The sequence below is a fragment of the Helicoverpa armigera genome, chromosome 23 (genome assembly GCF_030705265.1).
Source record: "Helicoverpa armigera isolate CAAS_96S chromosome 23, ASM3070526v1, whole genome shotgun sequence".
NCBI lineage: Eukaryota > Metazoa > Arthropoda > Insecta > Lepidoptera > Noctuidae > Helicoverpa > Helicoverpa armigera.
The window spans coordinates 3,251,516-3,267,138 of record NC_087142.1 but is presented as its reverse complement, the minus strand read 5'-3'; the positions used below and the strand labels follow the sequence as shown (position 1 = coordinate 3,267,138).

At 37.3% G+C, this 15,623-nt stretch overlaps 2 protein-coding genes across 3 annotated transcripts; both read left to right on the top strand.

The window, feature by feature from the left end:
- The first annotated feature begins 657 nt into the window (after nt 1-657).
- Nucleotides 658-4,357, top strand: LOC110376846 (UDP-glucosyltransferase 2). Of its 2 annotated transcripts, none has more exons than XM_064040708.1 (9): nt 658-785; nt 1,236-1,391; nt 1,708-1,795; nt 2,048-2,240; nt 2,558-2,755; nt 2,863-3,082; nt 3,244-3,463; nt 3,615-3,834; nt 3,990-4,357. In XM_064040708.1, exons 2-9 carry the CDS (start codon nt 1,239-1,241, stop codon nt 4,261-4,263), a joined length of 1,566 nt encoding a protein of 521 aa, XP_063896778.1. In that variant the 5' UTR covers nt 658-785; nt 1,236-1,238; the 3' UTR covers nt 4,264-4,357. The 2 variants fall into 2 exon arrangements, with proteins under 2 accessions (XP_063896778.1, XP_063896779.1); XM_064040709.1 differs by having other exon boundaries at nt 680-697.
- A 1,402-nt stretch (nt 4,358-5,759) lies between these two features.
- LOC135118533 (UDP-glucosyltransferase 2-like) lies at nt 5,760-14,453 on the top strand. The gene is made up of 9 exons (XM_064040876.1): nt 5,760-5,918; nt 9,199-9,351; nt 9,534-9,621; nt 9,854-10,046; nt 12,449-12,646; nt 12,746-12,965; nt 13,044-13,263; nt 13,367-13,586; nt 13,899-14,453. Exons 2-9 carry the CDS (start codon nt 9,202-9,204, stop codon nt 14,197-14,199), a joined length of 1,590 nt encoding a protein of 529 aa, XP_063896946.1. The 5' UTR covers nt 5,760-5,918; nt 9,199-9,201; the 3' UTR covers nt 14,200-14,453.
- Nucleotides 14,454-15,623: the final 1,170 nt, after the last annotated feature.

Genomic DNA, 15,623 nt, shown 5'->3' with positions numbered 1-15,623 from the left:
TCTATTTCTTGGATATCAGAAAATAACCAATAAAGACACTTCATACTGCTATGCCTCTTAAAATCAACCTAACAATGTTTTATCGATAATCGAGTGTGCGTAGACAGTATTTATAGCAAGCCAATTTCGAAAAGTCATCTTATTTTTTTAAACAGACCTCGTATGGACGGCTTGACAACAATATGATGAAATTGCAGTCGTATTTATGTTATTCTGATTATCCAGAAATCCAGATACCAGTCTTCAGCGTTTGCTGTCGTTTTATATAGGTATGCTCTTATTTATGCATGCAAGTGGTGGGCAGAACTGTCATGATAACCATCGATCACTAATTTTCAGATGCTGGTAGATGCTTTTCCATTTTCTGTCTTGATGGGTCCTACGGCGTCTCCCACACCTCGAGTAAAGTCCTACGAATTGGATGAAAAATTTCAAATATTCATCATTCTTATGTAAGAGACTTACATTCAAATTTCAATGAACGGATCTAAGTTTGTTACTCTTTCATCATCACAACTTCTTACTTATGAGATGAGAATGAGACCCCAAACGCGAGTGACGCGAGTGTAGTTTTCACTAAGTTATCTGAAGATAGGCCTTACGTGCAGTTTAATCTACTGATTACAGATTAAGACATAGGTATATAATTCATATCTACGATGGCTACTATATCATTCACAATATTTGTTTTCTGCGCGTAAGTACGCTGGTCTTTTACAACAATTAAATGGGATTGATAAGAAATACGAATATAAGTGGTGCATAATTTTTAAGGAGCTGTTAACGTGAGTGTATTTTGTTATCAATTTTATTAAATGATCATCGTGTAGTTTTTTATTTGATTTGAAATGATATTCGGTGAGATGTTTCTTGTACAATGTTTGGAGGGCATCCATGTAAAAGTGCATTGCCTTGATATCAAACTTTGTTACTATAATTAAAGTAAACCACACCTTTTAAAAGCACATTATTGAAGACTTAGATCTATCTATACTATTATGTTGGACTTACATGCAACTCCTGTAAGAAGAGATTCCTAATTGTCAGGGTTATCATTTTGCAACACAAGTTCATGATTGGCTAGGAATGCCCATTCTTAGTCAAGTAATTCTTGTTAATTTAATAAATAACTCCGCCCCTAAGACGACCCACTGACCATTATCATTAAAGAGAAATCTCCTCTTCATTTATTGATTTCGTATTTATCTAAATTGTTCAACAACTTTTCATTATAGACTATGGAGAAGACGAAAATATGTTGGGTGCTGTTCAGCATCATGCTCGCAATAGGGGATGCTTCAAAGATCCTGGTGGTGTACCCGCTTCCCTCCAGGAGTCATGCCAATCTAGGAGATGGAATTGTCAGGAATATGCTGAAAGCTGGTCATGAGGTAAATTATTCTTTAGGGTAGTTTAATGTTCTGCCGGAATTACGAAATAGTTACCGTGGTACGTACTAAAAGGGGTTCAAAAGAAACAAAAAATTTCGAAATCGGTTAGTACTAGAAATCTTTTTCATTTTAATACTATAAAAATAACAATAAAACATTATGATACGATGACTATTGACTAATCACTCAAGATAGCAAAATATCGGACAGATAGTGTAATTATTATATTGTGATAAGCCACTCTGGTTGGTTTACATAATTGCATTAGACTTTTTCTGTATCTGAAGTTGAATATTGTTCCTTTGTATTCTTCCAGGTAACATACATCACACCATATGAGTACAAGAATGCTCCCTCGGCTCTTCGTCAGATTGATGTCAGTAGTCTCTTGGACCTCTTACCTAGTAAGTCTTAATTTACACTTGAATTGACTTTAAACATAAAAGTACGTTAAAAGTCAATTAATACTCACGCCTTTAATATCAACAAAGTCTAAGTCGTAGCAAAACAAAACCGAAGCATAAAACATTTTAAGGAAAACGCAATACCCTTATAAATCTATTGAAGATTAATGGACCTAATATCTGTCTGAGACTATTGATGCTCAGGTATTAAACCATCTGAGTCTAACAAACAATAAATTTATCCTATTCTAGAGGACTTGATGACGTTAAAATCATTGATGGAAGGGAAAAATATGAGTTTACATGCATTGTTCATGTCTTATATGATGACTGAGATGTCTAAGGCAATGATTAAAAACGAGAACGTGCAGAAGATTTTGAGTGACCCCAACGAAAAGTTTGACTTGGTCATAGCTGAATGGATGATGAGTGAAATACCTGCTGGGTAAGTCAAAAAGAATGTAAAGGTAACTTAGTGTGTAAAGGGATCCAACCAACATTGCCCTGTCCTAATAAAATCAGTACATAGCTTCAATTGGAATTTTAAATGCGTTCCTCGCAGATGGGCCGCATAGAGTGTTTACCAATACGCATGTCTAGCACGGTGAGTATGGTCAGTTAAGAGTGGACTTCATCCTACACTCGACCTTTTTAATGTTGAAGCATTGTTGAAGACAATATTGTCAATTTACTGTCGATTTCAGTTTGGAACATGGAGATGGTTTTATCTGAAACAATCGACTAATCAATCGTCAATTACAGATTTGCCGCAGTTTACGACTGTCCATTGATTTGGATATCATCTGTGGAAATTCACTGGATGCTTCTGCAGTACATCGACCAGCCGTCAAACCCTGCGTTCACAGTTGACATCATGTCTCCATACACTCCTCCACTGAACTTTATTCAGAGAGCTTCGGAACTGTGGACCCAAATAAAACATATGGTCCTTAATTACTTGTACGTAAGCAAATATTTCTTCGTCGAAACTGAGTATTCGATTTTAAACTATATCCCTCTAATTAACCGTTACTGTTTGAAATAACTAATTCTGTTTCTACTTGCAGAATTTTGGACAGAATTCAAGACTATGTGTACTCATCTTACCTAGCTCCATTTGTTGAACAGCGAGGAAGGAAAGCACCGACGCTCCATGAGCTCAGATACAACGTTTCAATGATATTCTCCAACGCCTATGTAGACACTTCTAGCGCTTTATCTTTGCCACAGAACCACAAGTATATTGGTGGTTACCATATTGACGAAAAAGTGAAACCTTTGCCAGAGGTAAGTCATGAGAAATTATTATTACTGAGAATAGAAACAATTTTAAACTTTCAAGATTTTCAGGAAATCTACCATAATAAATTACAAGCGAGATTACCTGGCTCAGTATTAAATTATTTTTATTCACCACTTCTAACATACAAATGAAAATATTGTTTCAGGACCTGCAGAAATTGATGGACGGAGCTAAGAATGGGGTGATCTACTTCAGCATGGGCTCAAACTTGAAGAGTGCAGACATGCCGGACGAGCTCAAGGCTAGTCTGGTGAAGATGTTTGGAAGCCTCAAGTACACAGTGCTGTGGAAGTTTGAAGAAGTCTTGCCGAACCTGCATTCAAACCTTCACATTATTAAATGGGCACCACAACAGTCTATTCTTGGTGCGTTTGCAAAAAAATTGTTTTAAGCACTTCCAGGATTCATATACACTCTCTGAGTACCCATTTACAAAATCTTTATTTAAGTAGTGATCATGGGATGGTAAACTGACACCTTGAATTGGTTCACTCAATAAACCTCTTTTCGTTACAGCTCACCCGAACCTTCGCGTGTTCATAACTCACGGTGGTCTCCTATCAACGACTGAGGCTGTCCACTTCGGTGTTCCCATCATTGGTATACCGGTCTTCGGAGACCAGTTCGTGAATGTACACAGAGCAGAAATCAGAGGCTTTGCGAGAAAGGTGGATCTATCCTACACAATGACTGACGAGCTTAAGAAGACTATACTTGAAGTTGTCGATGACAAAAGGTAAGTTCTTAAAGAGGTGTTAATCTAAGGTACTATACAACGTGTGAGGCATAAATGGCATGATATTTATTTCAAGAACTTCTGGTTGTGGGTCATGAGAGCTAAAGTAAAGCGTTTATCCAGCTACATAATAATTTTTTAATTAATAATTTCAGGTACGCCGAGAAAGCGAAGGAGTTGGCCGTCATTCATCACGATCGTCCCGTGAAGCCGGGAGACGAGCTGATTCATTGGGTGAATCATGTCCTGCGTACGCGTGGCGCCCCTCACCTTCGCTCGCCTGCGCTGGGCGTTCCGTTCTACCAGAAAATGTTCTTGGACCTTGCCGTGGTGCTCACAATCGTTTTAACGCTTTCATACATTTTGTTAAAACGTGCGTGGAGGTATTACCGCTCCGGGAAGTCAAAAAGCTCAAAGAAGAATAATTAGAAATTAGTTTGTTATTTCTTTTGTAAGATGTATAAGACGTTTTTTAGTTGTTGTTAATATATAATATAAATGAAAATTAAAAAAAACTAACATATTTGGTTTCGTCACTATTTTAGTAAGTATCCAACGCATAATTTAAAATGGCGCAGTGGGCAACAAGCGACGTTCTTATTGTTGCTAGGCCAGTAACTATATTAGCAAATAAAACAACGACGAGTATGACGCTTACCCAATAACCACCAGTGTCGTTCGATGGGGACCTGGCTTTTGAAAGGCTCGCTGAAAATTTCAAGACTTGGTCACGGCACGTCGAAATATACATGGCCAAAAAAAACGACTGAAAAAATAGAACATTTGTTCGGATAAGAAGGCCAAGATTTTTCTAACCCGAATTGTAAAGAAGATAATAAGTTATTGGTTTCTAAATTATTGTCCTATCCAGCTGCACTATCATCTTTCAGTGCGGACACAATTTGTTCTATTTCGATTTCGATTTCATCCGTATCCAAAAGTTGCAAGGGATTTACTACATCTCTTAAGAGAAATGTGATAACGTGTGACAGACTGATAATGATTGTCTTAGAAGTCCTATGTTATGTTCAAGAAATAGATATTTAGATACATTATTAGGCGACGATAAGGCGGATGAGTTAGTGAACAGTTAACTTGATACGGGTTCCCGTTGCTTTGATCTGTGAGTTATGTAAGTTTTTAATGTTTCCAAATCTGTCCTGCTTTCTTCAATTCGTTTTTATCGTTCCTCGATTTTAACTATGAGTGATTGTTTAGCGTAATCACGACACTATAATTTAGATTCTGGTTAGTCGTACCTTTGCTTAGTACTTTTTACCCGCATATATTTTACAGCAGGCATATTCTTTATTTTCCCGTGCATCGGAGAGCACGTAAATGTCGGTCCTGCCCCTGATCTCTCCCCGGTTACCGTCCTATCGGGCTATGAGAGATGAGATGAGAGTGAAGGAATAGTGAGCAAATGCTTGTGCACTATAATATGTCCTGCGCAGTTGGCTAATCTCCTTACATGAGAACAGCCGCCGTAGCCGATAATCGGCTAGGAGGACATCATCATCATCGTTACAGCAGGAGAGATCATTTCGTGATTTCTATGAAATGCTGCTTAGAATATAAGCACCTGACGTAATCTTAACCTTTCTGGCTATGATGGCTTTGGAAAGTTCAAACAATTCTTATAATTCGGAAGGTTATAGTTCGGGTACAGGTATTATTAGTAACAACTTGAAATTAAACGACTGGATACATTTTGATGACATTCCTTATGACAAAAGCCTGATTTAACTCAAGGATACTGGAACCTTTTATGAGTACCAAAATTATAACGAAAACGTAGTACCGAATTAACGCGAACAGTCTCGTGAACGAAAGCTAGTAGGCACGGATTATCACGCTAAGGTTATTTTGCGAATAAGATTAGATAAATATTGCAGGGCAATGCAAGGTGACTGATAATAAAAAAAATGTACTTCACCCACACAGTACGTAGATACCTTTGTTTATTACAAAATGCGAGAGAGATGATATCGGTACTCATGCAACCCGGCTTAACAACAGTACCTGATCATCACTGTCACAGTTGATATTAAGTCATGAAAGTGAAGTGGTGAAAGTACATAGAGGTAAAAATTAAAAAAATATTTTCTTTCATTTTTTTTTATTAAGTTTTATTTATACAATATTTACAGTTACTATACATACAATAAAACCTTATTTTTTTTTATATGCGTATATGTGTATTAAATTAAGAAGTCGTGGTGGCCTAGTGCGCAAAGAACCAACCTCTCAAGTATAAGGGCACGGGTTCGATTCCAGGTCAGGCAAGTACCAATGCAACTTTTCTAAGTTTGTATGTTCTTTCTAAGTATCTTAGACATCAATGACTGTGTTTCGGATGGCACGTTAAACTGTAGGTCCCGGCTGTCATTGAACATCCTTGGCAGTCGTTACGGGTAGTCAGAAGCCAGTAAGTCTGACACCAGTCTAACCAAGGGGTATCTGGTTGCCTGGGAAACTGGGTTGAGGAGGTCAGATAGGTCGCTTCTTGTAAAGCACTGGTACTCAGCTGAATCCGGTTAGACTGGAAGCCGACCCCAACATAGTTGGGAAAAGGCTCGGAGGATGATGTGTATTAAATTAAGCTCTTACTTAGTTAAAATATTTACTTGAACAGTCACAGCCTAAGCCTACGTTTAGACTAAATAGAACAACAAGAAAACGACACTCATCGCCTTTTTAATGAGCTTGTTGCATCAAATTCACTAAATATGAGTCACAAAAAAAATAAAAAATATATTAGAATAAACAAATTGATTCAAAAAATTAAGAGAGTGTGTCATAAACAAAAATCTACATAATTTACTTAAAAGTAAGGTTAATTTAAAACAACAGTTAAATTAGTGCACTAATCAACTTTTACAAAGTAGGCTAATGTATGACCAAGATACACAGGTTCTGCAACAGGAGATGCTTGATCTGCAGCGTGAGTTAACAAAAATTACACACAATTATGAGGCAGCCAAATATCAAATTAAGGCACATATTCTGGCTACCGATGAGCTGCTCCAGTTAGGTAGTGAAAATATAGTGAAAAAAAATATAACAACTGTACTTGTTCTCAACCAACTGTACAAGCTGACCTACAGTTAACACTGCCTGGTACAGTCAACTTCAGGTCAGTGGTAACAGTTTTATAGGAAAATCGTACCTATTACTATTGTGTTAAGGTGCATGACAGTTACCACTGATGTGCAGTCTACCGTACTATGCAGTCAGCTGTGAACAGTGACACAATTAGGGATTGCAATCCCGCAGCTTATTCAATCCCGCGGGATTGATATGCGGGATTGACCAACCCCCGCGGATCCCTCGGGATCCCGCATTTTTTAATTTCATTTATTAAAACTACAGGTTTTTTATAAAAATCTAGTTTTATTTTTATAAAATCATATACTTATCTCACATATTGCAACAAAAGTATTTGTTTTCTAACAAAATATCAATAAAATTGTAATTACGGAAGCAAGAGTAATTATTTTTCAAAGCAGTCTTACCTAAAAGAACTTAAATTTTAAAATTATATATGTCTCACATAATGCAACAAAAGTATTTGTTTTCTAACAAAATATTAATTACATTGTAATTAAGTACCTAAGCAAGAGCATTCTACAACAACTAAAGCTAGAAAAGACAAAACGCTTATCCACTACCTGCTTGCAGCGAATAGTACGGTATTTCGGCCACGTTGCTCGCAGAGACACTAACAACTTGGAACGCCTGATGGTAACAGGAAAAATTGAAGGCAAAAGACCTAGAGGTAGAAGTCCCAAACGGTGGTCAGACCAGATATCGGAGGAACTGGAGATATCTGTCAGCACTGCACTACACCAAGCAACGGAACGTAACCGATGGAGACAACTGGTTGACGAAATAAAAAGGAGTCACGATCCTCAGCATTGAGGGAACGATCGAGGAGGAAGCAAGAGCAATTATTAATCAAGTCAGTCTTAAAAAAACTTAAATTTTAAATGTTTTGCATCAAAAGTTTTTAAATTCAGTTTTATCCATTACAATGACTCATTATCAAATTACAACTTCCTCTTATCTTTATGTTATTACTGCGACTCACCTATGATGATACCTACTGATAACCTTCGCGGGATCCGCGGATCCGCGTTTTGAATGTGCGGGATCTAGCACTTTGATAAAGGGTGCGGGATTTCGCGGGAATGCTGGATCCCGTTTTGCGGGATCGCAATCCCTAGACACAATACCACCTCGTGTCGCTGTTCAGTGCAATATTCCACCATCAAGCATTTCACATAAACATAGTTCAGGAAATCAAAACTCATCACAAATATTTTCTGATAGATTTGGTCTAGGTTTTGGTAAATTAGTCTCTCAATACTGTAAAAGTAATATAATAAACAGTTGTTCACCCGGTGCCAGCTACAATGAGATTATAGAAAGAATTAAATTGACTAATCTTATTACCACTTCAACTGCCATTATGCTATTTGGAGATAGTCTAGCAGTCAAAAGACAAAATATAAAAGATTGAGTTCAATTAATGATAAAATTAAATAATGAAACAAATTGCAAGTTTATCATCTGTGTGAAAGGGGGGCGTTTTGGGGGTGCTGTCCTTTTGTATTATTTGACGTGAAAAAGTGCTAAAAACTAGCCTATTTTCAATAAACATTTTTGGCTTTGACTTTGAATTTAATAGAGCAAGATCTCAGGGCCCCCAGACCTTACTTATTTTCTGATGGACAAAACATACATGATAGGTTAGTATAAGTGTGTATAGTGAACGAACACAAGGCTTCTGGAAGTGGGTGATGTACCGCGGTGACCAAAACTATGCCCTTCTTCTGGGTCTACTACCTCCCGGGATGAAGCAACAATGTATTATATAAATATATACTTAGATTATCAATTATCACTACACTTGAGAGTGAAATAGCGAGTGCAATAACGTAAACATTGTGTAAATGAACAATTGCAAAACACTACAGCTAGCTACTTTTGAATAAATATGTTACACTAGCTTCTGCCAGCGACTTTGTACGTGTCCCATTAAGATTTTGTGTAGGTAAAGAAATAACAACTTAAAATCAGGTCAATGCCTATTACACAAATGATGTGATGAAAAGATGGACACATCATCCTCCCTTTTCCCAACTATGTTATGGTAGGCTTCAAGTCTAACCGAATGTAGCTGAGTACCAGTGCTTTACAAGAAGCGTCTGCCCTGCTTGACCTATTCAACCCAGATACCCGGGCAACCCAATACCCCTTGGTTATACTGGTGTCAAACTTACTGGCTTCTGACTACCCGTAACGACTGCACCAGCGTGTATACTTACTTATAATCTAAAATTACAACCAATATGTTTACAGACAATGGCAGCGGCTACATACTTTTTGCTGATCATATTATTAAGTTTGTCATGCGAGGCTTCCAAGATACTGGTGGTGGTTACCATGCCATCCAGGAGTCATGGAAATCTGGGCAATGGAGTTGTGAGAGAATTGCTGAAAGGTGGTCACGAGGTTGGTGAAGTAGTCTTTGCTTGATTTCTTGGTATTTTTTATTTATATAAAGAAGAAAATGCTCTCTTTAAAATGCCTAACAAATTCTGGACAGAACACGATGATATTTGAGTGACCAGTGACCTTATAATGAGTAAATTGAAGTGTAAAATATGTATAAGAGTTATTCTCTAATATTTCAGGTGACGTACATCAGAATCTTTGAGTATAAGAATCCTCCACCAAACCTTCGCCAGATTGATGTTAGCAGCAATATTGATTTAATGCCAAGTAGGTATGAAATAATTGAGGTTTGGTAAAGTTAGACTGCCATGTTTACATAGATCAAATTTTAATGTCTATAGGAGTATCATTATCTTCCTGACTGGAACCACTATGTTTCTTCTGGAGCCCTTCATGATCCAGGCCGGTAGTCCTTTCGAAGAATCCCGCAGCGCCTAGGCATCAATTACCTTCAGTAGAAAAGAATACCTGCCTTAACAGTATTTCTTATGTTTTACAGAGGGCATCATGAACATCCAGAAAATCATGGACAAGGATGTGGCAGCAAATGACCACATCACAGTGAAGATGATGATGCTGCAACTAGCTGTTAAAACAATAGAGCATCAAAATGTTAAGAAGCTTCTAGAAGACCCTAGTGAACATTTCGACTTGGTCATCGTTGATTGGATGCTCGCTGATGTTCCTGCGGGGTAGGTTGATTATATTATTTACCATTTTTTTATATATATCATTTTATAATCTAATATTTAAAAATATAAATGATATGTTGAAAGATAAATAAATGCACTAACTACTGTTACTACGCAACATTTTTTGTTGCCTCGGTAGAAATTTCATTAAATTTGTGTAACATGAAAGTCCCATTACTTTTAGCTGTTTTTCTTTTAGCTTTAGTCATCATTTTATTTTCGATCTCAATCTATCTAAATATATAAAACTCAAAGGTGACTGACTGACTGACTGACATAGTGATCTATCAACGCACAGCTGAAACCACTGGACGGATCGGGCTGGAATTTGGCATGCAGATAGATGTTATGACGTAGGCATCCGCTAAGAAAGGATTTTGATCAATTCTACCCCCAAGGGGATAAAATAGGGGATGAAAGTTTGTATGAAACTTTGTCAATTTTAAACCGATCAGACTGAGACTTTGCATGTATAAAGCTACTATGGCGTAGGCAACCCTTAAGAAAGGATTTTGATAAATTCCATCCCTAAGGGGATAAAATGGGGGATGAAAGTTTGTATACATTTTCTTAGATTTTATGAAGAAGTCCTGATGACGAATCAGAATTTTATGATGACGTTCGCTTAAATACGAATTTGATTAATTCAACCCCCATTCAACCCATAAGGTGATAAAATAAGGGATGATGAAGGATGTAAAATGTATTAGTTTGAACCTATCAGTACGTAATGGAACGAACATAGAATAGTAATGAATTAGTTTTGGTCGCGGGGACTCGGTCGTCTTCGTTACGTATTTACCAACTCTTAGTGGTCATCATGCACTCCCGCTCTCTAACTATATTTGAAGAATCAACAAGATTGTTTTAGTTAGTTTTATTAACTACGCTACTATAGCTCGCTGTCGAATCTTTTTACATCAATTCTGGAGAAGCTACATAATTATTAGCGTGAACACAGCCTTATGTTTCTTCTGATCTGCTGGCTCCACCAAGAAGTGACAAATTGCGAGCGCACATTTTGAAAAAAGAACTGCAGGCTTCAAGTACGAACACATTTCTTTTTTAACGATGACGTCAAAAATCATCAAATGACCCCTCCCGCTGTGGGTTAGCAGCGGTGAGGGTGTGTCAGACTCTTACTGACTAAAAACCGTCGTGTTCCGTCGTAGGCTTTTTATGCACCAGGGCCGCGGTAACTCTTTCGAACAATCATCCCGCAGCCCCGGCAGACCTTGGCCCTGCTGGGCCCCACTGGGGTTCAAGAACATGAATTGGACTCTCACAGATCTCACAGAGCCTGTTCGTGAACTAATTCAAACATTTCGGTGGAACCCCAACTTAACATAGTGAATGTGCACAGAAAATCCTCAAGTGTTACCCCCTGTAGTGAAACTATGTGCCTGCCTAATGACATCCACCCAGCTATTTCCCAATTATGTGGCTGTTGACTTCCGGTCAAACCGAATCTGTTTGAGTACCAATATTTTACTTGGAGTGACTACCTATATGATCTCCTCAACCCAGTGAACTAGACACCACGTTATCCATGGTAAGACTGTTTGACAGACTTTCTGGCTTCTGATAAGTCGCAGTTGCTGCAGAAAATGTACAAATGACAGCTTTATCAGACCTTTGTATGCTGTGAGAATTACTTACGCCCCATACGTAATCATTTTCCAAATCGGTTGACTAGGTCCAGAGATTTCCACAAAGTCACAAACTTTACTTCTTTCATTTAAATATAAATGGTCACACGTGAGAGACGACGGCAGATAGAAGAGTATTGAAGGAGAAAACATAATAACGACCCCAAATAAAATTGGGATAAGGGCAGGAGGATGATGATGATGATACATGGCCACACATACATAAAATATACCTACACACAATACCCTTACGAGATAAATAGTATTTTGACAATTCTATATTGCTCACGCAGACGAAGTCGCGGGCAACAGCTAGTCATTTTATATTTATTTATTTGCAAAGAGTATAATATGTTGTGGTATATCTACCGCAGGGCTGTTATTAATCTTATAACACATATTTTGTTTCGTATGAGAATGACACAAACAATGCTTCTGATTACTTTAAAAAATAACACAACATTCCTAATTTCATATGAAACCAATACGTGAAAATATGTTAACTAAGAGTGGGACATGACTTGGATATTATTTCTTGATTTCCTGGGATTTCATATTCCTCTTTTTCTGGTTCATAAAATACAACCTCCTGTCGCACAGATAATTGGACGGACGGACAGACAGTAGTGGCATTGACACCTTGGGAATGAAATCCACTGACAGACCCTCTGAGCTCTGATAGATCGGATCTTTATTTAATTTAGAATTACCTAAGTTACGTTACAATTTTTTTTCGTGTTGAAATTGTTCCAGCCTAGCGACAGTCTTCGGTTGTCCTCTGGTCTGGCTGTCCCCCATGGAAGTCAACTCATTAGACATCAGTCTCATTGATGGAGCACCACATCTTGCATATTCAACGGGTGCGTTTTCTTCAAATATGCCACCATTTAACTTCTTGCAGAGAGCTCAAGAGTTGTGGACCAGAATCAAAACACGATACTATGAACTTAAGTGAGTAGATCCTATGATTAGGAAAAAATTCAAGCCAATCTTGACTTAGTTGTATAAGCCTGAAGGTTCATTATCAAATGGAATTTCTTTTTTGTAAAGGCATTTCGATCGTATGGAGTTAGATGCTTATGAGAGGCTAATAGTGCCTTATGTGGAGAAGAGGGGTCGCCAGGCCCCATCCTTCTATGATGTGAGATACAACGCGTCCCTAATACTGGGAAACTCACACGTTTCTATGGGACAGGCTCTTGCATTGCCACAGAACTACAAGCCTATAGGAGGATACCATATCGATGAGGATGTGAAGCCTTTACCTGAGGTAATTACTCTTTGAACCCATTTAGTAAATTAATCAAATCCAAATATCACCATCCTGATACTCACTGACTTTTTGCAGGATTTAGAAAACATTATGATGAGTGCCAAAAATGGAGTAATATACTTCAGCATGGGATCCCACTTGAAGAGCAAAGACTGGCCTGAAAAGGTGAAACGAGACCTACTGAACATGTTCGGACAACTGAAACATACAGTGCTTTGGAAGTTTGAAGAAGACTTGCCCAATCTGCCCAAAAATGTTCACATCTTAAAGTGGGCACCACAAGCGAGCATTTTATGTAGGTTATAATATTTCTTTTTCACATTTCGTAACGTCTTCAGCCTGAGTTTAATCACTTTTCGGTTATTTTCTCTAATAATATTATTTTACATTTATTCCAGCGCACCCAAAATGCGTGCTCTTCATAACCCATGGAGGTCTCCTATCCACTACAGAAACAATCCACTACGGCGTCCCCATTATTGGCATACCTGCATTTGGAGACCAATTCATAAATGTTAAAAGAGCTATCAACAAAGGCTTTGCTTTGGAAGTTAAACTATCATACACTGTGGCTGCAGACTTAAAAGCAGCTATTGAAGAAATACTTCACAATCCCAAGTAAGTCATAATTTGAAACATGGTGGTTAAAAAAGCTGGTAGCACTTTCCAGATTCTACTGAAAACAATATCTCAATACTCAATTTTTCATAATTTTTTTTTGTTAGTTTCCGAACAACTTGATTGATTGATTGACACAGGCGAATTTTTCGAGCGATACCGTCCGGTACATAAGGGCGGTGTCGCGCGTATATATGCGCAACAGCAAACAATTGACACTGACTGCCAAAAATGACGTTGGAAACCGCGCGACACCAAATCCTCCAGTGATAAAAGGCTGTACAGTAATACATAATATTGCTATTCTTACAGATACAGACAAAAGGTGAAAGAGCTGTCCTTCATATACCACGATCGTATCGCGAAGCCTGGAGAAGAATTACTGCATTGGGTACATCACGTCATCAACACGAATGGTGCCCCCCATTTACGATCCCCAGCACTTCACATACCACTATACCAGCGCCTATACTTAGACCTACTAGGCCTAATATCAGTTGTCATACTAGTGTTTTTCATACTGTTAAGAGTTTTATGTAAACTTGTATGTTCTAAGAAACAGAAAGAGATAAGAGTGAAGGCAGTTGGAAAGAAGTTGGCAAAATTAAATTGAAATGTTGATTTTTTCGATATTTTTTATAGAACGTATATTGTATCTGTATACACCTACTTCAGTCAGTTTGGGATCAGGTTATGTAAAAAGTCTCAATCATAGGACCTAAAGATGATGTAGTCCCCATATCGGCAATAACAGTAAATTGTTACACATTGCTATTTGCCTCGACACTGCCGAGGCCATACTATGAATAAAAAATCTTTATCAATATCTGTAAATAACAGCTTTAATAAATAAATGCTACTGTTCAATTTGGATTTATATTTATCGAAATTAAAAACAAAAAGCCAACGTCACGCGGTGTTCCCAGGCGGTCACCCATCCAAGTACTGACCGCGCCCGATGTTGATATATAAAAAAAAAAAAACCTATTTTTTAGTTCGTTTTTCTATAAAAAGCGTGTTTTTTAGTTTTTTTAAACTATTATTTATTTTCTACTTTTTAGTTTGTTTTCAAACTATTATTTGTTTTGTAGAATTAAAATTCTCTTTAGTATACAAAAAATTGTCAATATTAGAGAAAACGGCTAAAGATAATGGGAACAAATATAATGACCACCATAAAATGCTTTGATACCCTTAGTTTTGCAACCAGAAAAATCTACTGAACACCAGAAAAATAAAGTCTAAAAATGTAATAGTACCAGCTATTTTAGTCACGACTTCACTTTAAATTGTATTCGACCACCAAATTTAGTAAATGATCACCAACTCTTGACGACCAAATTAATGTATTATTTTTGCCTAAATAAGTCACTGTGATTGCCATAAAATGTAGGCTTATTATCAAATAAAGTATTATGATGCCATATTAAGTTATGTGTCCGGCTTGCAATGCATGCGTGAGTGTCAGTATGACGAGTGACAGGGGAAAATGGAAGAAAATGACATATTGCGCCGACCCCAAGTAAAATTGGGAACAGGGCAGGAGAAAGAAGAAGAAGAATGTGTTTCTCAATACACTCCCTCGAAAACACACTCTTATCGCACTGTTTAGAGGCATGGAATAGATAATTTTCCACCCTAGTGCAGGAAAAGGGTCCCCATAATGTTATTACATTTATTGTATCAGGCCGAACTTATTTTTTTGGAGTCAGTTTACTTAAAAAACTTTGATTATCATTTTATATTAAAACGCTGGTATAATTTTGATGATCATTCACTACTTTTGGTGATCATTTACTACTTTTGGGATAACAATGATTTATTTGGACTCATTTTGCTTAAATAGGATAGCAGAATGTAAAAACTTTGGTTATCATTTTACTTTAAAATGGTGGTTTAATTTTGGTGATCATTTACTATTTTTGGCTTGCGCATGATTTATTTTGGAGTAATTTCACTTAAATGGGATAGCAAAGTGTTAAAACTTTGGTTATCATTTTACATTAAAATGCGAGTTTCATTTTGGTGATCATTTAC